Raw genomic sequence first — 27,208 nt, forward strand, 5'->3', positions numbered from 1 at the left:
CTCCCGCCGCGCTGCGGCCGGGCCCCGCGGGGGCTGCGGCGGGGCCGAGGGGCCGGGCCCTGCCGGGGGCTGCGGCCCTGCGGGGCGGCCCCGCCTCCACCCGCCGCGCCGCGCCGCGCCCCGCCCCTCGGCGGCAGCGGGGTTGTCGGCAGGCGGCGGCAGCAAGATGGCGGCACTGTCGGGGCTGCGCGCCCTGCGGAGGCTCTGCGGCGTCGCGCTCTTCCTGTCCCAGCTCTACGGCCTCTCTGGTCCCGGTGAGCGTCGCCGCGCCGACCGGGCTGACCGAGGCCGTGGCAAGGCGGGGGGGGGTCGGGCGGGGGCACAGGGGAGGTAGCTGCCGCCCCAGCGCGGCCCCGCGGGGGAGGCCCGGCTGCGGGCTGTTCTCCCGAGCGGGCTCGGCCCGGCCAGGCCCGGGGCGCGTCCGGCTGCTGAGCTGCCGAGCCGGGGAGGTGGCCGTGACCTTGTCGCGGGCCGCGTGTGCCCCGGGATGGCCGTGCGGGGGCTGCGCAGCACCGTCCGGGCGGGCGGGTGGGACAGAGCCGGTTTGCGCTCCCCCCCGGGCATGGCCCACGCGTGCCGTGCTGTGCCGGTGCTGCCCCGGGGCCCAGCCACAGATCCCCGCGGCGCGCAGCGATGCGCAGCCCCGGCCCTGGGCACCGCGGGAGTCGCGCAGGGGCAAACGCGAAGGAAACGCGTACAGAGACGCGGCCGTGGGGCCGGCCAGGCCGCCGCTGCCCGCTTCGGCCAGAGCGCAGCTGCCTCGCTCGACCGAATGCTCTTGTTCAGTAGCAAATACGGAGCAGTACTGCTTAATTCTCAAGAATCAGAAGATAAGGCTGACTTGGAATAAACACGGTTTCCTGTGTAAAAGGAACAATTCTAATCCTCATTTTAATGTTTAATGTAAACATTCTATTATTTATAGAACAAGAAAACAGATTTTTATAGTTTTCTTATTACACTTTTTCCACTTGTAATTTCCTAGCAGTGTGCAGAAATCAGACTGTTTCTGAAGATGAATTTTATTCTAGAAATATCACTTTCTCCATTTTTATTTTCTTGTAGCAGGATCTTTGATGACCACAAAGCATTCACAGCCACAGTCTACCTTTGCAAAAAGTCTAACTTCAACAAGTACAAATACTCCTTATTTTAAAGCACCAGGTACAATATTACATTCTTCCTATTGTTTCTCTTCTGTGGGCCTTTTTCCTCAGTGTCTTGAGTTTAACAGTAAAGTTCTTGAATTGTCATAGAGACCTGTGTGTGCTTTCACAGTGGTAAAAGACATTATAGTATAACGCATTATGAATTACTTTTCAGTGACCTTAACAATTAGTTTGGATTATATAATTAGAAAATTGGTCCATACAGGATCTTACAACTAGAAAATGACCATTTAAACTGCCGTTGTGGTTCCTGTGTTTTAATACTCTCTCAGAATGGTGCAAGTTCTTGAAAGACTACAGCAGTCTGCAAGAACTTATTACTGTTCCTTGTCGAACATAAATACAGTTTTTGTAGCTCACGGGTACATCAGGATTTTGGCTGAAACACTGTTCTTGCTAGTAACTTCAGAGGTGATTCTGAACACGTACAAATAGCAAATGGCTGAGCTAGCTGTAAACTTAATGAGACCTGAACTAAAAGTAGGTTACATGTGTCAACCTGCTTCTATACCTAAACTGATTACTTCCACTGAGAAATGCTGGCTGAGGCGGCGCTAATCCATGCTAAGCTCTGTTCTGGTGTTGTACTGAATTGCGTTGCTGTGCTGTCCTGTCCTGTGCAGAACTCACCTGTGAGACCCTTGCAGGGTACCCTGCCGTGTTGTGCCTCTCACCTGGTGAACGCAGTGGTTCCCACAACACAAACCTGTGGTGCTGTTCACTGCGTAATAGGGAAAGCCCTTTATACAGTGTCGTGCGTGTGGGTGTATATATATGTATAAAAGAAAAAATATGTATATATATACTTTAGATTATATAGCTTTTTCATTTGCTTTCTTAATTTTATTCACATATTTCACCTTTCAGAAAGTACAGAAATTCCATCTTATGTGACTAAATGTCCTAGCAACGGGCTTTGCAGTAGATTGCCACCAGACTGTATGACATGTAACACAAACTATTCCTGTATATATGGGAAGCCGGCCACTTTTGATTGCAAAGTCAAGCCACATGTTCATTGTGTTGTAAGTAACCTGTTACTTTTAAACGCAAATTTAAGTCATTTAATTAAACTGTGGCGTTTTGTCATAAAATATAAAAAATTGATTGCTAGGTTCTTACATAGGCAGGTTTGCAGATCTGTGATAGATTTAATCATTCAACTGTAGGCTGTTGGTGAAGAGGCAGACCAACCCTTCTCTGTTTTGTCCTCCTTGCATTGGATCTTTTTCTTATGCAGCCATGCAGTTGAGTTAAATCAATCTGTTGACCAATCAAAACTGAACCGTTTTGAGAGTGGGAAGGCTCGGTATCTGTCAGAGGTACAAACTGATCTTACAGGTGAGACTGAACGAGTCCTCCTTTTGTCAGTAGCCTTGGATTGGAGGAAGCAGTAACATTAAACTGTGCTTTAATAACTCTGTCAGTTTCCTAATGTTGATTTTTTCAGTTTTACTTGACTACATGGAGGTAGTAAAGAGGGTAGTTGTTATTTTGCCCAAAATGTCTACCCATGAAATGTAATTTGATACTGCACACTGTGAATTTCTTTATTACTAGTGAAGTGATAATGCTGTCCTTTTATAGGATCAGAACAACCACGAGCAGGAGAACTTTACAATTAACATGACCTGCCAGTTTTGCTGGCAGCTTGCAACAACTGATTATGTATGTACTAATTCTACAAACTGCATGACGGTTTCTTGTCCGCGACAACGGTACAATGCCACTTGCACAGTACGGGATCACATTCATTGTCTAGGTAAGGCAGGCTAAAACAGATTCTGTAAAGAAGCTTTTTTTCTAAAGAATTTCTTAACATTTTTTGTAATGGCTCAATACAGTGATTGTTTATGTCCATTGCAAGAACAGCCTGCACCTTGATTAATCTATTGAATTTTTTTATAGTTACATTTTCATTTTTAAGCATAATAGTGATACCTAACTGTAAACATTGACTTTTAATACTGTTGCGTACCTTCACATGAGAGAAAATAGTTCTGGTTTATTTTTGTCAGCTTCTCTGAATTAAACTGATTTGGACATCACTAACAGAATCAGTATCAAATGTCTCAGTAGGATAATTTAAAAAATTCCTGCTGGTTTCACTCAAGTAGTTTAATTTTCCCTCTTTGTTCAGTGACCTTGCATGTTTTCTCACGTGGGACGAAGATTGATGGAACAGAGGACTGTAGAGTACATATGAGCTGTTGTGTTGACAGTGTTTGTTTCGATTAGTGTCGACTCTTTTAGGCTCTTGTTAGAGAAATAACAGTATCTTCTTGCTTATCATTTTCCACCTGTCATGTAGTCATTGTTACATTAAGGTTTTAATGTTTTCTAATGCTTAGGTAATCGTGTCTTTCCTAAGATGCTCTATTGCAACTGGACTGGAGGTTATAAGTGGTCTACTGCCTTGGCGCTAAGGTACACAAGAACTGTTAGATAACATCAAGCTAAAGTAGATAGTATTATTAGAAATAGATTGTCTATAAAATTTTCAGTCTGTGTGGGTTTTCAGCTTGGTATTTTTGAATGGTGTACTGAATGACCAATATTTCATATAGTCTACCTTAGAATTTGGAGGCATAGGATGCCTGAAGATTGCATATGCCACAATACTAGCTGTTTTCAGGAAATAGAGCTTGAGAGAAATTTCTTCATGGAATGTACATTCAGAGTAAATGCTAATGATTCTTAGGCTTCACAAAGTGATCCATTTTCTGAGTAGAGAGGACGTGTTGGCTTTTACTCTGTACAGTGTCTAATGAGGTACAAATGCTTGAAAAAATCTGCAGACTTATGTTTTTTTTTTTCTCCCAGTTTTTTTATATGTTTTAAACAAGTAGGGCTGAAAATTGTCCAAATTACTTCTTGGCATCTGAAATGAATGCAGCTGTTTCTGAATTTGATAGATGTGACTGTGCTGGCTATAGTTGGTGTACATTTGTTATGGCTTCCTTCCCAACTGTAACAGCTAGAAATGCCTTAAGATGAAGTTTCTTGTGTTTTAAATTATTAGGGAAGAGGCCAGTGTAGTGGTATTTAGATTATTTTTGGAACATTAAGCCATGAGAGCACCACAGTAGTGATTTGAAAGTAACTGAAGTTCTTTTGGTGGTAAAACCTTTTTCATTATATTTGCATATTTCGAAGGTGGTTAACATGATCAATTAGGTAGTGAGACTCTCTACTCCTGGAGCCAAAGATACAATAAGACTGTGATTAAGAAAGTGATTTAACACACTTTCCGTTCTAGCAAGAGCTGTTCTCACTGCCACCAGCTGGAGAAACTTACTGTTGCCTGACTGCTGCGTGGTGCTGAATTTAACGATTGGGTCTGTTTCTCTAGCTTGTTTGTTGGGGTCTTTTTAGCTTCTGCTAGCTTAGAAACATCAAGACACATTTATGAAATTGAGAGCTTTGGGTTTTATTGCTTGCTGTGAATGAAAAACTGTCAAGTAAATTTCTGGATAGTATTAGTTAGCTAAGAAATAGTGCTATTTCATCAAAATCGTTTTCATTTAGTAACACAGCTCTTTTTGCACAAAAAATGTATAGTTTCTCGAATGATGTAGAGCAAAACTATCATCGACTTATAGGTGTGTCAGAAAGAAGTGTGTATGGATACCTGAACTGAGTTCCTGTAAAAATAATAATAATGAATCATGTTTTTATTCTTATAGCATCACCCTTGGTGGATTTGGTGCTGATCGTTTCTATTTGGGCCAGTGGCGGGAAGGTCTGGGAAAACTCTTCAGCTTTGGTGGACTTGGAATATGGACACTAATTGATGTGCTACTAATAGGTGTTGGCTATGTGGGACCTGCAGATGGTTCTCTTTATATTTAAATGTGGGTGCAACGTGTTTCAGGGAGGAGTAATTGCTTGGAAAGGGCTCTAAATAAAAGAATGTAGAGATTTGAGCCTTTCAGGTAGAACGAAGAACCACTGTTCTTTCTATGTGCATACATTTTAATGTACAGCATCTGTACTTAGTTTGCCTTTAATTAAGGTGAAATAAAAGAGTGGATCACTGAGTAAGTTGAAATTCATTTCCTTTCTTCTATGGACATGCTCTTTTTCTATGAAAAAAGTTGAACAGCTGACCAAATTCTGCACTGTGCTTGAACCTGGATGATCTGTAGAGCACCAAGTGAGATGCAAACTAACTTGAATATTGAGTTGTTTACTTCATATCTGTATGCTTGAATTTAACTTTATAGCTAACTTCCCTAAATATGTCAGTAATTTTTTTTTTTGTCTTTGTGGGAGGATAATTTATTTGCCTGAATTACTCCAGCAGTATGTAGGTCACCATGTTTTATGACGTTAATTACATTCATCTCTGTTTTGGGATCTAGCAAGAGCTAACATTTGCTTAGTGACTTGATGGCTCAAAATTGTGGGGTTTTTAGAACTAGATTGCAGTAACACTAAAAGCTAAATATGAAATAATTGAAATAGATTTTTAGGATTGTTCCAGAACATCTTTATTTTGGTTGGTTTTGACCTGTGTATCAGTCAAAGGTACCATGTGTATTCCTGCACTTATCAAGCTTGCCAGGTTAATTTACAAAAAGGGTTGGGGATATAATCGATGCGTTTATCCACTTACAATGTTGTAATAAGATAATGTAGCAAACTCTAGTGCCATTACAGAAGAATAACTTAGTTTAGGTCACGTAAATAGCGGAGGGTGGCTGCCTGCCTCCCGGCCGGCGCCCTCTGGCCCTGCCCTTCCCCTTACACTGGACTTGAACTGTCGCTGGTGTAGCGCTAAGGTGCAGCAGCTCTGGAAATCGTTATCACTTGAATAAACTTGAAGCTCTGATGGAACTAAACCCTAAGAGTGGTTTCTGTGGCCTCGCCTCGGGGCCTGCTGCACCTGGGTCTGCCTGCGCGGGGGCGGGGCCGGCGGGGGCGGGGCCTCCGCCGTGACCTCGGCCGCCGCCCGCCCTCCGCCGGCACAGGCGCCGTCATGGCGGCGGAGCGGGAGCGGGACCGGGAGCGGGACCTGCGCTTCTACCGGCAGCTGCCCAAAGTGGTGAGCGGCGGGGGCGGCGCTGAAGCAGCCGAGGGCGGCCGGGGCGCCGCCCGTCCCTCAGGCGGCGGCGGGCGCGGGGTGCCGGGGGGCTGAGGGGCGGGCGGCGGCGGCCCGGCCGGCGGAGGAGCCGGTCTCCGAGGTCCTTTATCCCACGGGGGAACGCGGGAGGTGTTTGCCTGTGCAGCTGGCTTGCAGTTCTTAGTGCCTAATCTTCTTCCAATTAAATCAGTTGAGCATGATCTTTATTTTCTTCCTTGGCCCCGTTTCCCCCCGAGGCTAGCCCAAGAAGTCTGTCTCAGATAAGGCTTTTTTTTTCCATGTCCCGACGGGTGTGCCTTACTTGTAGCGGATCTGTGCTATCGCTGGGTACGTGTTACTGCGTTTTTATCGGTGTTCCCGTTCTGGACGCGAAGCAGCAAGCGGCACGTACTCCCGCGGAGAGCTTACCCAGGGGATGCGCAGGGGCACAGCCCAAACCACGTCACGTTACACCAGCCGTGTGTTCTCGTACTCCTTTTCAATAAGATGTTTTTCAGGGTTTATGTCGAATGTCTAACTGAATTCTGTGAGGTTTTTCACTTGTAAAACTGGAAAATTTAATTTAGTAGCGTGTCTGGCTTGGTTTCCAGCAGCAGCCATAGCTCCTGGTGTTCAGTTGGAGTTGTGCACCCTCACAGTTTAAGATAATCTGACCCCTTTTCCTCTGCCTGTGAACTTAATACTTTAAAATAGGAATCTGAAATAGAATACTTCACAAAATTAAACTAATTAAATCTTGAAGGAGTTACAGTGTCAATGTGGTTTCCAATCAAAACCTTGAAAAAATACTTCTCTAGTTTTTCTTTTCCCAGTGAGAAGGGATGTGTTCCCGGGGGGCGAAAGGGCAGGTGACAAAGCAGATCTTTGCAGATACATTGTGAATGAGTTGGGAAGGCACTAGGGACCTTTTCCATATGTCAGGAGCCAAGAGATCATAAGAAGGAGCAAAGGTGAAGTGAGGAATGGAGCTGAGGATCATGGGTTTGGACCCCAAAGGCAGGTTGTCCAGAGAAAGCCAGGCAGAAAGCAGTCTTGGACAAAGGAGGGCAGTGATCCCAGTTGCCATTAATGGGTAGGAGGTTGTGTCTTGCTGGATTTCTGGTGCGAGTTAGAACTACAAGGTATGAAAAAAAGGTGAGTGGATATACAGGTGTTGCTGTTTTCAAACAATGTACACATGCATTTATCTTGCAGTGGATGGGGAAAGAGTTCTCAAATCCTTATTATACTTTCCTTAGTACTGAGGCAGCTGTTCACTTCCTCCTCACCTCGAAGTGCAGCGCTCCAGCAATGAGCTGGAGAGCTCCTTCCCCGGCCGCTGTGCTCCCGCTGAGATCAGTGCTAACAACAGCCCAAGGGAGAAGAAACAAATAGGACAGGCTCAGGTGCACCGGTGCATGCAAAATCATGAGGAAACAATTATTAGCCAAACACAGAAATAACTGTTTTATTTTCAAACTCAGAGTGAAACAGTAATGTAGGATACGAGAACAGTAATACAAACAAGATGTAGAAGCCATCCTTTTCACCGCACACAAATCCATAGGATTTTTTTTCTCTAGGAGCTTCATGCTCATTTGAATGGCTGTATCAGTTCTGCCACTATGAAGAAACTTATGGCCCAGAAGCCGTACCTTCAGATCCAGAATGGGATGACTGTGATTGACAAAGGAAAGAAAAGAACCCTAGATGAGTGAGTATACACGTGTGTGTGTGTGATGAACGTTTACCGAGTGTCTCTTAATTACGTTCAAAACAGAAATGTATGGCCTTACACACTGACTGCAGAAAATACATCCTCAAGTTTTAGTTACAGTACATTCTGCTAGATTTTTTGTTGCTTATATCCATAGAATAAGTTCTTAGATGTTTGCAAACTAAAAGGAAATCTCATATTAATTAATTCCCTTTTTAAAGGATTGAAAACACCCACTTGTAGCATATGCTCTTCAGAGAAAATTAACTTGTATAGTTTCCTTTTCTGGAAACTTCATGTTTTCCTTTGTGCTTCAGAAAGCTTTGTGGTAATAGTAATTCCTGTTGCAAATGCATTGTTAGCATCTAAAATCAGAAATCGCCATTCAGACAGTCTTTGTGTTTTAAGCTACAAGCTGGTTAACTGAACATAGTGAGTACATGTTTTTCAAAGTGTAGATTTTTTTTTTTTTTTGAATACTCATTTTACCATTCATCGTTTGCCCAATTTTTTAACTTTTTATTTTAGATGTTTTCAGATGTTTCAGATCATCTATCAGATTACCACTAGGACTGAAGATATTTTACTGGTAAGTCAATTAAAAGTTTGCTTAAAACAAGCAAGCAGTGCACACAGTCAGAGTTAGTTGGACTAACAGCACTGGGTTTCCAGTAACAATATCAACAATGGTCCCTTCAATTGCAGGTCAGAATTATTATTGTAAAACACATTAATTTAGAAACACAGGATTTTACATAACTTTCAATTTTTGTGAAAGCAATGAGCATCCACTATGGTGGTCATTATGACTACTTGGATGCTTGGACTGGTAATGTCTGCAAAATGTGATGTCTGTTCATTGTTACAAAAGCTTTGGTTTGCCGCAGTCTGCTGCTTCTTTGGTGCATTATGTAGCAAAACTACAGAAATAGAATTGCCCTTTGTTCACTGTAGGTTACAAAACTGTCAAGGAGAATTGTTGTGTGATCAAAATAGGGAGAAGAATGTAGTGTAGTGGCCTCTTCTTTCCTCCCGTAAAGGGGCTTTTAGGCAGCCTGTTAAACTTACAGAAGGGTACAGTAGCTGAGAAAGGGGTCACGACTGCACCAGTAGAGGGGTATTCTTTGTTCAGACAAGGAAATTCTCAGTTGTCCGAACTCTCTTTAGTACCACTGAGGGAGCTGAGGATACCCTCTGTGGGGTAGTATTCCCAGAGATGGAGAGCACTAAAAACACATAGGGCCTGAGAATTCTGCAAGTGTTTTGCACCAAAAAGTAATTGGGTCTTTTAGTTGTAAAGGAAAATATATCCAGTTATAAGCATTACTTTCATGATGTTGAATGTGCTGTTTCTTAATCAGATAACTAAAGATATTATTAAAGAATTTGCTGCTGATGGTGTCAAGTATCTGGAATTGAGGAGCACTCCTAGAGAAGAAAAGTCCACAGGTACAGTCTGTTCTGCGTTTTAATTTGTAAGTCTGATGTGCTATCAAACTTAGCTAAGACTATGTTAATAACAAGTAAAGTCAGATTTACTAGATTCAATAAAACTACACTTTAAATATAAAAGCAAAGATTTAACCATGCAAAAGCACATCACTTTGCTATTAGACTTTTGAGCACAAAAATGTGTTGGTTATAACTCTACTACCCAAGAATTTGGGTTATTTGCTTTAGTATGACATCTGAGTCTGCTAATATTTTTAATAGCTGATATATTTTATTTTTGTTACTTCATTTTTTTATTATCTTTTAGATGTGGTTTAATAGGAACACATGAGAGAAGTCCTGTTACTACTCTCTGGTTCACACTGTTATTTTCTTTCTTCTAGATGCTTAGGAGGAGGCTTAATTCAAATGTACGCTTCAAAGTAAAGCTATGTTTATAAACAGAATTAGAACTATATAGATTAGAAGGCTATGGACTAAAATCAAGGGTGTAAAATGAAACTTATGAGGCTAGAGAGCTGAGTCTGCAACATAATAAATAAATTCAAATATGTTTATTCCAAATGTATGCATGTGTTTGTAGGTATGACCAAAAGGATGTATGTTGAAACTGTACTTGAGGGTATAAAGCAGTGTAAAGAAGAAGGCTTGGATATAGATGTAAGGTAAATAAAGTACATGGAGTTCCTCTGTTTCAACGTTTTGTGTAGTCTGATGCTCAGTCATTTGCAGAGGGGTTTACAGACCATCCGTGTAGGAAACAAAATGATGTTTAGACTAGATTACATGGAATGGAAACAGGTAATTCATATGGACACCTGAATTTTTATCTTCCTTTTTACTGAGAGAGAATAAAACTGGGTAAAGCTTTTCAGCTCTAAGACTGTCCATTCTCTGCAACGCTTTCAGGAAAAGCAGTGGGTTTGATTGCAATTGCATTAAAGACTCGTTTTTCACAGCCTAGATTCATTGTGAAGATTTTGCTTGATTAGCTGTAGAAGCAACCTGCTGTAAAGGAGAGGTAGTCCCACCTGGCAGAAAAGTTTCAGAAGGTGTCAGTGGTTGCCTGGAGGCAGTTGGCTTGCCTGTCTTTTATACTCTCAGTAGCAACACTTCTTAGATTTTGTGGAAGCTGAAGAATTCTCATTCTTCATGTGTGCACCTCGGAGAGGTTGCTCGCCTGATGGTGCAGGCAGCAAAGGAGCAGCATGTTGTTCCCTGCCTGCCCCCTCACCGGGGCTACTGCATTTCACGGGCCAACCACCTATTCATCTCATTTGTGTCCCTCTGCACTTTGGTACCTTCCTTCCTTGAACAGTTGCCTATACAAATACTCTTTATACTCAACCGTGAAGGATGTGAAGTGCCATTTTTGTTGGTATCAGATTTGTTGGTCTCCTGGTATTACAGCTTGTATTTAACTTAATATGTACATTTCCATCCTAGATTGTTAATAGCAATAAACAGAAGAAGTGGCCCAGTAGTTGCTAAGCAGACTGTTAAACTTGCTGAAGAGTTTCTTCTTTCCACTGATGGGGTTGTAGTAGGACTTGACCTCAGCGGTGATCCCACTGTAAGTTTTTGTTTTATTTTGGTGTGTTCTCGAAGATAAACACATAATGTTGTGTAACAGCAAGCAGTTCTAATCGTACTTTGTTCTTACAAGTTTTTGTTTGATGTTTGTGGCTAGTTTGAATGGATTGCTCATAATCTGTTAATCCCTATTGCTGTAAAACAGATACTCTTAACAAAGAATCAACAGATTAATATATGACACTGAAAAAAGAGCTGCTGAAAAGTAGCGTTTATTTGGGAAGTGTCTGTTACTGAATTGTCGCAGTCAGATTGACTGGGTTGAGGCACGTTAAATAATACTGCAAGTTGATGCTAGTTTAAATATTGTTTAGATGCACCAAATGCTTATTGCGAATTAAGAAAGCAAAAATGTTTGAGGATAGCTGTCAAGTTGAAACCAAATAGCTCTAGGTGATAGTTGTAGAAAGGATATCAAAATTGAGACAATTGGCTTGTCTGTGTTGGGCATCATCTGCACTACTGACCTTTGACCAATTTGTCTAAATTGTGCCCATACTGCAGAATATTATGTGACTTGCTGCATTTAAAACTGAATGGGAAAGGAAAAATAATTCAATGTAACTGTATTTGAATTAAGTATTTTGATATTGTTCGACTTCTTAGTTATTGTAATAAGAGGAGTTCTGTAAAACAAGCTGTAGAATGGTGATGTGTTTCTGTCTTCAAGGCAGGACATGGTCAAGATTTTTTGGAACCACTCTCAGAAGCAAAGAAAGCAGGTCTGAAGCTGGCATTGCATCTTTCAGAGGTTAAAGTTTTCTTTATTTTGGTCCTTCTCTGTAATTCCCATTTTACAAAAATCTTGATGAAACTAATTAACTTCTGTGCGTTTTGAACTTCAGGCTGATGTAGTAATGGTTTGGGGCATTTTGACAAGAGAGAGAAGAAAACGAGGAGAAATCTTTAACAATCTGTTTTGAATCAGAACTGTTCAATTATTTCTTACTGTACTGTATCAGGGGGGTTAGGTGTGAAATTGAAAATTAGTAATATTCTAAGAGATCCACTGTTTTCTTCTTGGTATTTTGTCAGAAGTCATGTATAGTAAAATTTGCACATTTTCACGAGGAGTTCTGTTAGCTCTGCTTGTGTCAGTAGAAAGGGCTGGGCTTCTCCATGCAATCTGTTGAAGTGGTGGCTGATGTTTACTTGTGACGAGTCTGATAAATACTGAAAGTATTTTTATTTTTTCAGGAAATTAAGCATCATATATGGTGTCACAGGCCTATTTATACTTGGTTTTATTTCATTAAGGAGGCTTTTGCAGGATACTCCTGCATGCTTCTCTGAAAATTTATTTCTTAATGTCTCAGTGGTCTTTTGGCTTTGTTTCATTTTTTTGTTTGTTTCTTTGGTTTTGGCCTCTTGCAGTTTAAGTTCTTCATGCACCCTTTTTTTTAATCCCTGTGTAAAACAGGCATTGAAGGTCTTCCTGCCAGGGTAGTTTTGAAACTGAAGCATACAGAGCTGATTTGAGGCCTCCAACTGAAAGTACTTTGGAACTGCAAATAGCAATCAATCATCTGTTTTTATGTACCAGTTAAGGATTATGGCTTCTTTGGTTTGTAATTCCAAGTTGAGAGTCACTTTCAGGGACTACTTCTTTCTTTACAGGTTACGAATGCAGATATTTAGTCTCACTAACACTTTCTTTTGGATAAGATATGCTGTGAAACTAGAACTTGGAAGTCTGTTGTGATTATTTCATGTACTGTTTTATGCTGCCTTGACAGAATACAAAATATATCCTCTCTAGATTCCAAATCAAGAAGAGGAGACCAAAATTCTCCTGGGCCTGCCTCCTGACAGAATTGGACATGGAACGTTTCTCAACTCTGCAACAGCAGGTTCAGAAGAGTTAGTGCCACTTGTTCGACAGAATCATATACCTATTGGTACGAAAAATGTTGAGGAAATTACTTGGTGATCTCTAGATTTCAGAATATCATACGTACTGCTGACCCTAGGAACTCTGGTTTGTCTTTGACCAGAGGTGAGTTGGAAAATTGTGGCAGGGGAAGAGTTGCCTGTAAAGGTACACTGGTAACGCTTTTGTGGTTTTTGACATATTTATGGCAGCAGACCACAACTGATGTCTCAGATGAAAACAAAACTAGATCAAACAAAACTAACTTTTAGTTACTGTGCAAGGCTGTGTGGTGTTTCTGTATCTGCTTTGCAAGCTCCCTAAATTTTATACCCAGCCAAGTAGTTGAGAAGCAATTGATTACCACGCTTTCCTTAGAAGGTACTACCAAATATTTGATGCACAGAAAATCAAGGAAACAACACTAGCCAATTTTTAATTTTCATTCAGGAACAGAAATAAGTCAATTAATGTGTCAAAAACATGTCTTTTGATGCATAGCCTTGTTTCTTCTTTATTTTCCCTTAGAACTTTGCATGACATCAAACATCAAAACTCAGACAGTGCCTTCCTGTGACAAACACCATTTTGGATACTGGTACAACATGGGCCACCCTGCAGTGCTTTGTGTAAGTTTTTTGATTTTTAACCATGTATTTAGGCAAAGAGCCAAACTAGTGTGAAATTGGAGAAGTATATCGCCTTCTATGGGTCAGTGCTGACTTACAATTTCTGACCTTGCAGCAAATCATCTGCTTATAGGAAATCTATGCTGGTTTTGGCTGGGATAGAGTTCATTTTCTTCATAATGTTCTATTTGAGAAATGCTTGCAATACAAATGGGAATTTTTACTATTTCTCTTGGTTTTATTGTAAAGCAAGCCCTTTTCTTCTGTATAGACCATCAGCTATACATGCAATGATCTTAGCTGTTTGCATACTGACAGATTTTTTATAAACATACTGGTCCAATGTTTGCATGTAAGCTCGTGCTTACCTGGGGATTATGGTGTTGGATGAGAGTTCCTGAGTTCTCTAGACAGCTAATTAAGGTCCTGAAATGTTGAAGTGCCAGGTACTTTTGCTGGCATTGGCAGGATTTTACTATCATCCTGTTGGTTTAACCCCTATAATTTGTAGCACTATCCAAGTGTGTGTGTGTATATATAAGAGCATTGTGCTTGTTACTCAAATAAGCCTCAAGCCTTTATCGTGTAAATTACTGAGTTTGAACTCTGTTGTATTAGGAGAAAAATAACTCATGGCTAGAGATTACTTCTGAGATTTTTCAATTGTGAAAAGTCCAGATAACCAATGAAGTCACGTAAGAAAGCAGCTTACCCATAAAGGCCTATAAAAACAGATACTGCAGTGTCTTAAGTTCAACAGGATATAGTTAGCGTTCTTCTCTGGGGACACACAGGCTCTGAGTTGCAGATGGGTAATCTCATTAACCCTGCAATAATCCTAACTCACTCCTCTTAGACGAGTAAACTTTAGGTGGCTTTCGACCGTACGTTGTTGATGCCAGCCTAGTACTTCTGTCAGTATTGAGAGATTGTTCTAGTTGACACGAAGTGCGGAGGGTGAGAGTTTCTTCCCTGAGGGTGCAGGAATACAGAGTATGCTCTAGTTCCCAGAGCTGAGGAAAGGGAGAAGAGGAATAAGGAGACCTGCACATACCGACATAACTTGAATGTATGCATCATTTGATAGCCATCTTTCTAGTAATTTTAACAGGAAATCCTAGTTCCTTGATAAATTGTGACATCACTTTAAGAAGTTTTCTTGTATGTTTGAATAATTAATTTTGAGTGAAAATAGGGCAAATAATGTATGAAATAATTACCAACAGATGAAAGAACCAGGGAATAAAGTGTGAAACAGCAAGATAAAAGTGGTTTGTAATGTGTAGAAAAAACCCTTTTTGATGTAGAGGAATTAATTTAAACTTTTTTTTTCTTGTTTTTCAATTTAACTCCAGACTGATGATAAAGGCGTCTTTGCAACAGATCTGTCGCAAGAATATGAGCTGGTTGCAAAAACATTTAATCTGACTCGATCACAGATGTGGGATCTTTCTTATGAATCAATCAACTATATCTTTGCTTCAAGTGTAGTAAAATCAAAGCTGAGGGAACAGTGGTGTAAACTGAAGCCAACTCTGTTTGATTAATCACACTGTTGTTCTAAACAGCTTGGCTGTATTAGCTTTGCTAATAAGCATTTTTTACCGAAGTCCCTGGCTTTTTTCAGACTTGAGGTTTATAAACCCAGCCCATAAACTGTGCCAGTGCAAAACGAAGATGACAGGAATGTATCCTTTATTAGTGGGGACACAAGTAAACGTTCTTTCGGCATTGAGAAGGGCACTCAACCAGTGACTAAAATTCCAAATGTGTCATCATGTGGTTTCTCTCCAACTGATAGGACATTTAAAAAAAATATTTAGTTGAAATATGTCATCGTACTACAAACATTTGAGAATCGGAAAAAATAAGGCACAGCTGTTAGGGGTTAAAATGCAGTTTGTATGGTGTGTATATTTGGGCTTTGTAGTTTTTAAACAGAAGTTTTGAGCAATTGATTTAAGACAAACTCAGGGAGAATGAAATATTTGTCCCAAAGGAATTAAATATTGCGTCTGTTTTTATTGGTGTACGCCTATGACTGAAGCCTGCTGTGGATTGTGTAGCATATGTGGTGGTGCCTGTTGAAGCACTCGGCACTGCTGCTGTTTAGACAAAGTTAAGAATCTTGAATGCCAGCGCAAACTGTGCGCTACGTGGGGGAAATGGTCTAATTCTTAAAATGCTTTTTAGAATTAGTTTGTTTCTTGTAAAAAAAGCAATAAAAATAGCTTCAACCTCTGTGTTTTTGAAATCGCTACTTCAAGTGTGTCGTCGGTGTGTTGTGTCCGTGAGGTGACCAGCAGAGCAGCAGGTCTGCCCCGCTGCGGGCTGGCTGAGGGCGAGTCCCCGGCGGCCCTCCCTGCGCTCTGACAGCCCCCGGTGCGCCCCGGCGCAGGCGGGGACGGGGTTCGCTCTGCGGGTCTCTGTGCCTCTGCGCCTCTTCTGACACTGAGGTACTGACATCCATAGCAACAGAGGCGTGCAACGCGCTCTGCTGCCAGATACTGCTGGCTAGTGCGGGAAGCAGCCAGAGAGGTGTTTTGTACCTAGAATGTTTTTACATTGATTAATTAAACAAACAAACATTCTGAGCTCATCAAGGAATGCTGAACATCAGCACAATGACACAAAAGCTGTTCATGACTTCTGTTTTGGTCTTTTTGAATAAAATCAGCAGAAAAGAGTTGTTCTGGCCCCAAAATGGCAGTAAGAAATGAAAAGGGGGGGGGGAAGGAAGTGAGGAGGGTAGCAAAGTTGGTATGTCTGTGTGGCTACCCAAGGTTTCCACAGAACATTTTCCAAGCAGAAAAAATTCCTTTTGGAGACGGGGGAAAAACAACGTGAAACAGAACTGTGGTTTTATATATTCTTATCTGAACTCAGAATAAGACCTCATGATGGCTTTTTATTTATAAACAGTACTTTAAATTGTTTTCCAAATAGTTTCACTGATCCCATTCTCTTTTGTTGTTTGATCAAGTTGCATTATCACTTGCTGTTTGATCAAGTTTGTCTTTTCTTTCTACAAAAATAATCAGTGGTAAATGTATTCTTTTCCCTTTTTAGTGAAAATCTCTCTAGAGAGCAGTTTTCTGGAATGTTATAGTCACATCTATCTTAGTCTCAGGAGAAGTGGGCCTACACTCAAGTGAGATGGCATTCTCTTGTAAAATAAGTTTTATAATATTTTTACAGGTTATGGCCTTCTAGTCAGTTTGATTTTTAACATTTACATGTTGAATGTGATGGGTAGATGTGTTCATGCAGAGAGCACAGCCCTGGTAAATGCTATTTTCAACTTCCCTTTTTTTTTCCTGCAAGCATACAGTGTCTTAAAGATTTTTAACATTATGGACTGTAACATATAGTTCTCAATATTTCCACTTGACTTCTGTGTGTCTTCAAACTACTGTCTTGCATCAGCTGTAGTACTGCCCCCAGTCAGTCTGGTGCATGATGACACGTGGCTGCTGCATAGTTTTGTAATTAAGAAAACCCACTTCCCTTATTATTTGTGAAATTTACTGCTGTTATATGGAATCTAGAGTTACAGCATCACTCTTCCGAAGACTGTGTACTTACCCTGTCACTTAAGATACTTGCAGATGTGCTGCCAATTCAAAAAAACCCATTGCTTTGTGTTTCACAGTATTAACCGTGTCTCGGCTGGTAATGGAAGTCAGGAGGTGACTTGGAGGATTCTGTTTGTTTGAAGGAAAAGAACCAGGCATATATTTGGGTGGCTAAAGAATGATACGCAGAACTGGGGGATTTCTGTATAGTGGTTTCTAACTGCGTGTTACTGCACTTATTTACACTGCAGAAGCGTTACCTTAGAGCAGAAATGAAAGCTGAAAAGGATGTGGAGAAGACCTGGAATGCAGAATCATCATCTGATTAGAACTCCATCACATGCAGTTCCCAAGTTGTACATTAGAAGCTGAAACCTTCTCACTACTTTTTTCAGGAGTATAACTTTTATAAGTAAAACTGCACAAGTTCCTTCTTTGGCTTCAGGTAGGATCATAGTTAATTTTAAGTGCTTCTTGCTGACCCTGCTTGTTAAACTCTGAGTCAGCAGTGAGAAAACCATTGTTTAGTTTACATATAAAACCACCTGTGACACAGTGTTGGAGTGAAGCATCACCACAGCATCAGTAATGGGGCAGAGGACCTTTTTTTTCCCCCTGAATGCAGTGGAAATCTCAAGTAACTATTTTTAGAATTTCATACTTATGATTTAAGTGGCTTAAGTATCTATTCAGGTGCAGCCCAACTTATTTTTAAAGTAAACAAATCTAGACTGAGTTAATATTTTTATTTCCATCTGATTATATGAGAGAACACTTACAGAACGGTCTCCAATGCTCAGAGTCTGTTCACATTACATGAAAATATACACTTTGGTTCTACTAAATATTTTCTTTGGAGATGTATGCAAGCAGAGAGCAACTGCTAACTGTAGCATAAGTTTCTCAAAGTTCTTTTTGAGACGAACACAGGAAGGCTTCAAAACCTCTCTGCCCTGTGATTAGGCTGGTAACATACTACACCTTGTCATAATACAACCACTAAACTGTAAGTATTTACACACTGCTCTTCAGGAGTGTAGCTTTGAAAAATAACATAGTTCCACAAAGGGTTTATATGCCTGTTTCTATATTTAGGCATTTGTCCTGGTTTCAGCTGGGACAGAGCTAACATTTTCTTCTTAGTAGCAAGAATAGTGCTGTGTTTGGGATTCAGTAGGGGATTTGGTATGAGAAGAACGTTGATGATAGACTGATGTTTTCAGCTGTTGCTAAGAAATCAAGGACTTTTCAACTTCCCTTGTCCTGCTAGTGCGCAGGTGCACAAGCAGCTGGGAGGGAGCACAGCCAGAGCAATGGACCCCCACTGGCCAGTGGAATATTCCAGATCACACAAGGTCATGCTCAGTACAGAGATGAAAGTCGGCTGGGAAGATCACTCTCTCTTCCGGGATTGTGGTTTCAGGATTCTCTCTTCTCTGGGATCACTAGCTGGGAATGGGCTGGGCATCGGTCAGCAGGTGGTGAGCAAGTGCACCGTGCACTACTTGTTGGTATTTTCTATTACTATTATTATTACAATTGTTATTTTATGTCAATTACTGTTTTAGTCTCAACCTGTGAGTCTCCTTCCCTTTACCTCTCTAATTCTCTGCCCCATTCCCCAGGGTGGGGGAGGGTAGGCCAGCAGCTGCGTGGTGGTTGGCTGATGGCCAGTTTTAAACCACAACAGCATTTCAAACTAATACATTTTAAAAAATAACAATGCAGATAAGGGCATTGCATTAGATGATACATGCACAAGATGATTAAGAAACTGAAGCATCTCTCTCATGAGAGGCCTAGAGAGCTGGGGCTGACTGGAGAAGAGAAGGCTTGGGGTGGGAATCTCATCAATGTTTTTAAATATCTGATGGGAAGGGATAAAGAAGATAGATCTAGGCTCTTCTCAGTGATACCCAGTAACAGGAAAAGGGGCACAAACTGAAACACAGGAAATGCCACCTGAACACAAGGAGACACTTCTTACTGTGCGGGTGGTTGGATGTAGTAACATGTTGCCCAGACAGGCTGGGGAGTCTCTATCCCTGCAGATATTCCAAACCCCAAGTGACCTGCTGTAGTGGACCCTGCCTGAGCAAAGGAGGTGGACTAGACAATCTCCAGAGACGCCTTCCAACCTCAACTGTTCTGTGATTCTGTGAAGAGAATATACAAATATACAAATGATAAAGTCTCTATATGAATACAAAATCTTTTAAATACTGACTTAGCTTAGTCACTCAAGTGATTAATTTTTCACCAGGCTTGACTGAAAGCAGTTGACTGACTTCTGAGATTGTTTTTAAAGAACAGTTTATTCACTCTTAGTAGCCTTTCTTCTTTCACATCCACTGTGGAATCCTTTAGTGCCGTCAGGACCTTTAGGCAGCCGCAGCACCCCTACAGGCAGACCATCTGCATTTTGTATTTTCCGAGCCAACATGGGGCTACTGACAGGAGTCTCCTCTTGGGTTACAGTTTGAGCTTTTCTCCTCTGTACCCAGGGGCTACCAGAAGGAGTGATACTGCTATCCGAGGAATAATCTGTACATTTCCTTGGAATTTCAGGGCTAGTACTTGGGTTAAGCTTGTTGTCTTCAGCCAGCGGAGACCTTTTGGTTACTTTTCTTAGCGAAGATGGACTGTTCCAAGGACTTGATCTGGGTGACACATTAGGACTCAAATGGTTGTTTGGGTGAATGACGGGGCTCAAATTACTTGTAGTATTTTTTGCAGTACTTTTGCGTCCTGACAATGGTGATGTAGGATTACTCTCTGGGTCAGAAGAGCTATTTGCTGAAGATTCATCCCCAACAAACTGAAGTTCCTCAACTCTTTTATTAAGGGATCTAGTCTTCTTAAGACTCTTGCTGGTATCTTCATCACGGTTTTTGTCTTTGGGAACTTTTTTCTTTGGAGGTTTCATGCCTATTAGGACAACTTTCATGCCGCTCTCTTTCTTTTCAGCACACATGAACTCATGAGCACGTATGGCAGCATCTACTTCTTCAAATTCTATAACTGCACATTCCTGAGTTCCCAGTTGGGTGTACTGATTGCTGACCCTCCTGATATCAAGTGGTAGATCCCTACCAGGCTTGAGAATACGAACTGATGAAATTACACCAAAAGTTACAAAGGCTTTGAGGAGATGCTCCATTATCCTTTCTTGCGTGCATCCATTTTCTTGTTGATTAAGAACGTGCAGCTCAGAAATCATGTGGATGTCATACACCAGTAACATCCTGGTAGGGAGGTTTTCACTTGGAAACACTGGAACTGGAGTATTTCTTCTAACTTTTCTGTTATCATCATTGAGATCAAGAATGTCTGAGTACTTCAGTGCATAGGCTGTGGTTCTCCAGTCACGGGTAAGGTGTTTCACCTTGAAGACAGACACAGGTCAAACCCACTCAAACTCATTACAGAAAGTGTAAGGCAGATGCAGGCTCCAGTCTACAAACAGAAACCTGGATTTAAGTTTCCTGGAGCAGACTTGAGTAAAAAAGTAAACAGTTTTCCTGCTATAATGGGCATCAGTGAGCTCCTGTCCTGTTGAATCTACTGAAAATAGGAACTGACACTGAATCTCAAACTGAAAATCATTCCTTTATCTTAAAGCCTCCTCAAGTGATGTTTGATCATTCCATATCTAGGTCTGAACCATGACCAAAATGCATGTTCTGTGGATTTTATTTTGTTACATTTGCCAAACGAGTAGTTTTGCCAAGTTTAGGACTTCATTTCATTGAACTGGTATTTCCTCCCTCAGAAGTCTCAGTTAAAAAAACCCCAGACTTCTCCATTTTCAAGGAGTGTTTTTAAGAATTTATCTGTTATCAGCATAATCTGTCTGAAGTGGTCTGAAGAAACTGGGAGTGCCTTAACTTCTAGACTGAATAGCTCTGCAAGACTGTCAGATTTAGAATCTTGATGAAGTGTTTCTAATGTAGTTTTAGATATGTACATAGGAGTTCCTAATGTAAAAAAAAAAAAGAATAAAAGCCACCTCACCTTTTAAGTGACTTCAGTTATCAGATACTTTCCACTACTCTTAATTTTTGGATCTCCATACATTTTGCAAAGGTCAGATTCACTATGCTTTCTCAGAGACAGGAAAGTAACTTTACCAGGATTACTTAGCTACTCATGAATAGCTGATCTAGAAATTAATTTTTATCGAATGCCCATTTCCTATGCCCTACTCTCTCCCAGAATGATAATTTAGAAGCTTAGTTGCTTAAAAGCCTATGATTTCTCTAGCCAATTATGAACAAGTTCAGCAATTAAAGTTCTGAATGAGAACAAACCTAACCATCACATCAAAACTGAAAGGCAGATAAAGAGGAAGACTGTAAATTACCTCTATAAAATTAGTTATTTTCATCTCATCTCTCCTGATGCTTTTAGATTCATCAGGCTTACACAGGCATTTCAAGTCTTAAAGAGTTAGCTTACCTTCTTAAAAGAAGTGAGGAGTTTAACACTGACATAGCCCATCTTATTTCTTCTCACATGCTTGAGAAGGAAGGCATCTTTCTCAAGGTTCTCGTCTGAGAAGTAATATTCAATCTGTGCTACTAACTTCTGGATCAGGTCATTTTCTGGTGGTTTCCAGTTCTGGTCAGAGTCATCATCATTTTCCCCACCACTGGAAAACAGTTATATCATTTTATTAACAGATCTTCATCTTATAATCAGTGGATTCAAATAGTCTTTCAAACTGAAAAACAATAACTGTAACACTGATTCCAACTTACTTTATAGGTGGGCACTGAACAGGTATCACCCTATCCATCTGAGGCAGGAGGCCAGCTCAGAGGATGAAGCTTTCCAGTCAGCATAAGGAGTCAAGTTCCTGAGCTCATTCCAAAAGCTGGTCTCAGTGCAGAACAATGAGACATACACACTACATCTTGGAAACGCTCTGCCAACTCAAGTTCTACACCAAAACATGAAATGCAGATGCACAGGCACGTGGTGCTGTACAAAGTTTGTGGGAATACAAGGGAAGATTGGCAAGGAGGATTGTAAACATGCTCAAGTGACTTGCAGCTGGGGTGCCAAAAACCATGTATGTCACGCTGATTGTTGTTTAGCTTTGTGTGCCTGACGGGTAGAATGTCTGCACTTACATAACATAGGCCTGTGAGAAACTCAGGGGCACCTCATCCTTGAGATGCCTGCCCTGCTGTGGGAAAGTACACCTGCAAAAACCCCTGACATATACAGGTGAAAGCAGCAGGTTCAAGATCTTTTCCTTCTCCACCTCTTTCTGCCTAGCAAGGACCAAGCTCTGTGGTGCCAGCGTGCCCGCTTGCATGCTTCTGCCCGGGTGCTGCTGCAAAGATCCCCCAGATCGTGAGGGAAGAATAAACTTACTCTTTGCATTTCATCCATGGTTTTGTGGTTGTTCCTGCATCCCGCCTGTGCCAGCTCACAAAGTTTCTCCAGTGACAGTGTTTTATTTTTCAGTATGAAGTTATTAAACATGGGCTTGACATTTATGTGCTTCACAAGCAATGTCACATACCAGTGAATGAATATTCCAACCTGAGGCAACCATGATTTCTCAAGCCTCATCACTGCATGAATGCAGGGGCCAGTATCCAGGGAGTAAGAGACTGACAGGACTATTGCACTTTTTACAGGTCCCTTCCAGAGTGACAGAACAACAACTAGCAGTTTACCAAGGGGCTTAAACTGCATGTACATTTCAGATTAAGGACTTTGGTGCAGTAGCAGCTCATGTACCTCAGGCAGAGGTGTATTGCACACATCTGTGGGTTGCTAAGAAGTCATTTCCTCTCTCCCCCTCCCATCATGTTGTGTAGGTACCTGTGCAAAACAGAGCACTGCTGAGCATCTTATCCCAAAAAAAGATACTGCAACCATGGATTTGAGATAAACTTCTTGCCACATGCAGTTACAGCAACACCTTTGTTGCTGAAATACAAACAACCATTTAAATTGTTTTCTAGCATTGAGGCAAATAGTTCACCCACAGACTACAGCCATAGATATTGCTGCAAGAACTATAATGCACAAGTCTATCTAAAGCCAGAGTCATTTTTTTAAAGCTGTTAACGGTCTGGTTTTGCTGTGGGACCTTCATGAAAGTTTCTGTTAAAAAAAAAAAAATAATCATCCACTAAGCTCTCTAGACCCTATAAACCACCTATTACTTTGATCTCCTATGTACCTCAGCAACAAAAAAAAGGAGGAACCACACATTTTCCCAAAATTGTCTTAAATTGCTTTTGCAGAGCTCATGAAATCATTAAGCAACGGAGCAGGCCTCACACTAAAGTCCTCCGAGGGCAATCTGGCAGGGAGGATGCAGGCTGCTGAATCACCTTGCCTTGTGCCAGTTTTGTCCCGGAGACAAACTGGAGGCTGTGATCTTAATGCGGAGGGACATGCTGCTGGTGCCTGGGCACAGGCAGAAGCGCTGCCAAGGCAGGCGCTTGCTGTACAGCTGAAGGTACTGTTCAGGTCAGCAGGTTCTGCACAGGGAACCGGCTCCCACGTGTGACAAATTACAGCCGTTCTCTGGGACCTGGCTTTTTGAAGCTAACGATTTATTTACTTATTATAGTTCTTCCAATGATAGGGCAACACATCAGATATACACGGATACTCACTCGCACAATCCTAGAAGTCTCCTTGTCAAAATCTCCCTAGCCACTTAATGGGGTACAGTTCAAAGGAACGACAAGAGTGAGGGAGCAAGAGAAAGAATGTAAGTTATTTGACAATGCCAGAAGTGGAGGATAACAGATAATGATTAATATAGTAAAAAATGTTTAATGGCCAGCTGTGGGTGCTGGCTTCAGAACGAAGAAAAACCGAGGTTAAGTGTTTATGTTTCATTCATGATATTCCCTTACCCCACTACTTCTCATTTTTCATTCACTACTGATTCAGAACTAGTGTGGGCACCAGAAACTTAGAACATTTCAGCATTTTTACATATCCACACCCTGTTAAGAAAAGCTTACCTTCAATTCAGGATGGAGCTCACAGGGTTTTTAGATAATTTATTAGTACAGACATTTGCAGGTATTTGGAAGGTTTGGATGGAAAGAAAATGGAGCATCATGCTTGTGAAAAAAAATAAATATGAACTGCATGTTTGCAAAGGTCAGTACATCCTTACAGTGTTAACACACTGAATCAGAATGAAGCAGGTCTCATTTCACCTCTCAATTAAATATTTGCCACAGTCTGAACTATACACCACTTCTCCGTCAGACTGTTCAGCTTTTACAAAAACTTCAGGGCTCTTGCAACAGCCCTCACTAAGCACTGTATGGAAATTCCACCTACAGCAAATGCAGAAGTTTATAACTAGCTCTGTATTAATTCACAGTAAATCAACCTCTAGGGTATCAACTCTACTACAAAAGTAGTTGATAAATCAATGTCAGTCAACATTGACCACCAAAAAAAAAAAAAAAGCGACTGATAGTTATTCACAACTTTCATTTACTTATTTCTCTATTCAGAGCTTTGTGATGGATACGCTTGTCAAAACAGTTAGGACAGACTGAAAACCAACCTTTTAACATGGTGACTCACTGACCATCAGTCACACAAGAAACTAAACACGTATCTCCATAGAGATTAGATTTTGGGCTTTAAATATCAGAACTCAAACACAATATATTAAATTGTCTGGATAGAGTCTAAACTTCTGACAAGTTTCTGCTGAGTCTTAAAAAGAATAAGGTATTATATTAATAAGCACTATGTGGCAGTAAAATTTACAGCATGAAGTTGATGTTCCAACAGCACAATCACTCAAAGGCAGTGCAAGTCTGTTAACAAAAACTAGTGGATACAATATCGAGTGCCTACTAATGGACACATGGCTGCAGCAATCATTAAATTTTAATTTCTCTTGTGAAACATTGTATTTTAGACTGACAACATCATAAAGAGAGTCATCTTTCAAGCTCAGATTCTTCCCGTGTCTGTCTGCATCCAAAATAAACTTAAGTTGAGCAAGAATAACTTTACACATAGGAGAACCACCTGTTTGTTATCAACAGTCTGAAAATTTTTCTGGCTTAGGACTGAACGTCACAAATACTCAAAGATCTCCTGAAGAACTGTGGTGTCTTGTCCATGGGGAAATGGTTTTCTAAAGTTATAAAAACTAGAAATTGAGGAAAAAAAATCTAAATTATCTGCCAGCTTAGCTGGAGAGTGAAATGGCTCATTCCCAGCGGTTTTAGACCATCACTGAAAATTTTTCAAATATTTGGGTAAATAATTTCCTATCAGATGTTGCATTCCCAAAAGTAAATCCTTAGCTAAGATTACACGTAAATGGCAAAAGCACGTGTGAACTCCACTCACCTAATTTTGATGCAGAGCCTTTACAGTTCTCTCCATGGCAATATCTCTGGCCTTCCCTGGAGCAGGAAGAGGCCGTTTACAAAAAAGCAACCTCCACAAGAACTGGGTATACAGCAGCACTGTCAGCAAACATTTCTGAGGATAGAACCTACTGTAGGGGATTCAATAAGCAGCACTTAAGAGTTAGCTATTCTGTTACAAAGCTTGAAAAAAATAACCATCCTTTTTTCTAGTCTAGACCAGGGCTAGAAGCTTTTACACAAGTAAAATTGTCAAGAAAAACAAATGTAAAAAATACTCTGAATTTAAGAAATCAGTAATTGGAACGCAACACTGTAGACTGCTGTACACATCTGATTTATAAAAATACAACAGTCACATATGATTGTGGAAAGACTAAGCAGACTTAAACATTTTACTTGTGTCTCACTAAGCTCACCTCCTGTCTCTGTAGTGCACAGTTGACAACTTTCACAGCTGCAGAAAATTTCCCCCTCCCCAACTACCCCTCTGTAATTTAAAATAATGCATTGCAGTTCAGTCTGAGTCAGTACTAGGATATGAAGTTGGGAGAATCGATTAGAAACAACTGATCTTGGAACAGAATACTGAATTTCATGCTGCACCTAAATATTTATGTGAGCAAAATTATTACTGCATCTGCAGCTTTAGTACAAAACACAAGACGAACTACAACTAGTCAGCTTTGTCTCTCTGCAGTTTTCTGGCACAAAAATCCTGGATGTTCCTTCTACAAGTAAAAGATTTGATGTCTTATCAACTTATTTCCAAAGCCATAGAACAGGTCTGCTTGTCTATATCGTAATTCTGCTGAAGAAAATCTCTACAGTTCTATGCCTAAAAACCAAACGGGAAAAAACAAAACAAACGCAAACCCAAAAACCAACCGCAAAACCCTTTCTGGACAAGGCAGTGGAATGTCGGGGGCACCACAGCCCGGCGCTTCTCGCGGTGGGGAAGCCCCGCACCTGGGCAGCCCGGGCCCGGCCGTTCCCGGGGGACACTCGCAGCCCGGGCGGAGTCTCCGCGGTCGCGGGCAGCTCCCGCCCAGCGGCTGCCGGGTGGCCCCGCTGGAGGGTTTCCCGCATCTCCCACCCCTCCCCGCCGGCGTTGCATCAGCCGCGGCCGCACCGTTACGTGGGCGTCCGCGGCGGCCCCGCTCCAGGCGCGCAGGGAGCGGCCCCTTCCCTCCCTCCCTGCCGCCGCCGGGGCCCCGGCCCGTCCCTTCCCGCCGCCGCCCGGTCCGCGCCCCGGCGGGCTCACCTGGAGCGCCCGCACCGCCCCGAGTCCTCCTCGCTGCAGCTGCCGCCGCCCCGCGCCGCCGGGCACAGCGCGCCGCCGCCGCCCTCCTCCTCCTCCTCCAGCTCCGCGGCCGCCTGCACCGCCACTCGGATCTGCGCGGGGCCGCTCCCCGCCCTCAGCTCCGCCGCCTCGGGGTCCCCAGGCGTGGCCGCCTGCCGCTGGGCCATGGCGCCAGAGCGCCCTGCCGCCGCCCGCGCTCAGCCCGCCGCCGCGGCAGCTCGATGCCCCCCGCCGCTGCAGCCGCCGCCCGCCGGCCCGGCCCGCTGGGGCGGCGCTCCCGGCTGCCCTCCCCGGGGCGCGGCCCGGCCCGGCGGCGGGAGGCTCTGCCCCGCCTCTGGCGATGCCGGTGCGGTGCGGGGGCCCGCGGGAATGGCAGCAGACCCCCAGGACGGCCGCAGCTTCTCGTGCCGATTGAGCTGGGGCTGCTTTTATGTCAACAGGAAACGCCCGG

At 42.2% G+C, this 27,208-nt stretch overlaps 3 protein-coding genes across 8 annotated transcripts; 2 read left to right on the forward strand and 1 right to left on the reverse strand.

The window, feature by feature from the left end:
- Positions 1-119: 119 nt before the first annotated feature.
- On the forward strand, positions 120-5,209 carry TM2D3 (TM2 domain containing 3). 2 transcript variants are annotated; one of them, XM_074880929.1, is made up of 6 exons: positions 120-254; positions 1,066-1,164; positions 2,037-2,194; positions 2,757-2,931; positions 3,521-3,596; positions 4,856-5,209. In XM_074880929.1, exons 1-6 carry the CDS (start codon positions 167-169, stop codon positions 5,019-5,021), a joined length of 762 nt encoding a protein of 253 aa, XP_074737030.1. In that variant the 5' UTR covers positions 120-166; the 3' UTR covers positions 5,022-5,209. The 2 variants fall into 2 exon arrangements, with proteins under 2 accessions (XP_074737030.1, XP_074737031.1); XM_074880930.1 differs by having other exon boundaries at positions 133-254; positions 1,069-1,164.
- A 214-nt stretch (positions 5,210-5,423) lies between these two features.
- On the forward strand, positions 5,424-18,381 carry MAPDA (N6-Methyl-AMP deaminase). Of its 3 annotated transcripts, XR_012630481.1 has the most exons (11): positions 5,424-6,216; positions 7,818-7,948; positions 8,480-8,540; positions 9,313-9,400; positions 9,987-10,068; positions 10,850-10,976; positions 11,667-11,747; positions 12,756-12,894; positions 13,395-13,495; positions 17,322-17,515; positions 18,341-18,381. XR_012630481.1 is itself a non-coding variant. In XM_074880926.1 (10 exons), the coding sequence occupies exons 1-10, from the start codon at positions 6,151-6,153 to the stop codon at positions 15,040-15,042; spliced, it is 1,068 nt and encodes a 355-aa protein (XP_074737027.1). In that variant the 5' UTR covers positions 5,424-6,150; the 3' UTR covers positions 15,043-15,736. The 3 variants fall into 3 exon arrangements, 2 of the variants coding, with proteins under 2 accessions (XP_074737027.1, XP_074737028.1); XM_074880926.1 differs by lacking the exons at positions 17,322-17,515; positions 18,341-18,381 and adding an exon at positions 14,851-15,736; XM_074880927.1 differs by lacking the exons at positions 11,667-11,747; positions 17,322-17,515; positions 18,341-18,381 and adding an exon at positions 14,851-15,736.
- On the reverse strand, positions 17,800-26,924 carry LARP6 (La ribonucleoprotein 6, translational regulator). 3 transcript variants are annotated; one of them, XM_074880923.1, is made up of 3 exons: positions 26,719-26,924; positions 21,529-21,721; positions 17,800-20,455 (listed from the first exon to the last, which is right to left on the reverse strand). In XM_074880923.1, the coding sequence occupies exons 1-3, from the start codon at positions 26,922-26,924 to the stop codon at positions 19,385-19,387; spliced, it is 1,470 nt and encodes a 489-aa protein (XP_074737024.1). In that variant the 3' UTR covers positions 17,800-19,384. The 3 variants fall into 3 exon arrangements, with proteins under 3 accessions (XP_074737024.1, XP_074737025.1, XP_074737026.1); XM_074880924.1 differs by lacking the exon at positions 26,719-26,924 and adding an exon at positions 21,831-22,453; XM_074880925.1 differs by lacking the exon at positions 26,719-26,924 and having other exon boundaries at positions 17,800-20,526; positions 21,529-22,453.
- Positions 26,925-27,208: the final 284 nt, after the last annotated feature.

The sequence above is a fragment of the Strix uralensis genome, chromosome 11 (genome assembly GCF_047716275.1).
Source record: "Strix uralensis isolate ZFMK-TIS-50842 chromosome 11, bStrUra1, whole genome shotgun sequence".
Taxonomy (NCBI): Eukaryota; Metazoa; Chordata; class Aves; order Strigiformes; family Strigidae; genus Strix; species Strix uralensis.

Coding starts and splice junctions, on each gene's coding strand:
- LARP6 (XM_074880923.1), bottom strand. CDS start 26,924: ATGGCCCAGCGGCAGGCGGCCACGCCTGGGGACCCCGAGGCGGCGGAG. Junction 21,722..26,718: donor GGGCGGTGCGGGCGCTCCAG/GTGAGCCCGCCG, acceptor ACTGTTTTCCAG/TGGTGGGGAAAATGATGATG. Junction 20,456..21,528: donor TCCTCACTTCTTTTAAGAAG/GTAAGCTAACTC, acceptor TCTGTCTTCAAG/GTGAAACACCTTACCCGTGA.
- MAPDA (XM_074880926.1), top strand. CDS start 6,151: ATGGCGGCGGAGCGGGAGCGGGACCGGGAGCGGGACCTGCGCTTCTAC. Junction 6,217..7,817: donor ACCGGCAGCTGCCCAAAGTG/GTGAGCGGCGGG, acceptor TTTTTTCTCTAG/GAGCTTCATGCTCATTTGAA. Junction 11,748..12,755: donor TGGCATTGCATCTTTCAGAG/GTTAAAGTTTTC, acceptor TATCCTCTCTAG/ATTCCAAATCAAGAAGAGGA.
- TM2D3 (XM_074880929.1), top strand. CDS start 167: ATGGCGGCACTGTCGGGGCTGCGCGCCCTGCGGAGGCTCTGCGGCGTC. Junction 1,165..2,036: donor TCCTTATTTTAAAGCACCAG/GTACAATATTAC, acceptor TTCACCTTTCAG/AAAGTACAGAAATTCCATCT. Junction 2,932..3,520: donor GGATCACATTCATTGTCTAG/GTAAGGCAGGCT, acceptor TCTAATGCTTAG/GTAATCGTGTCTTTCCTAAG.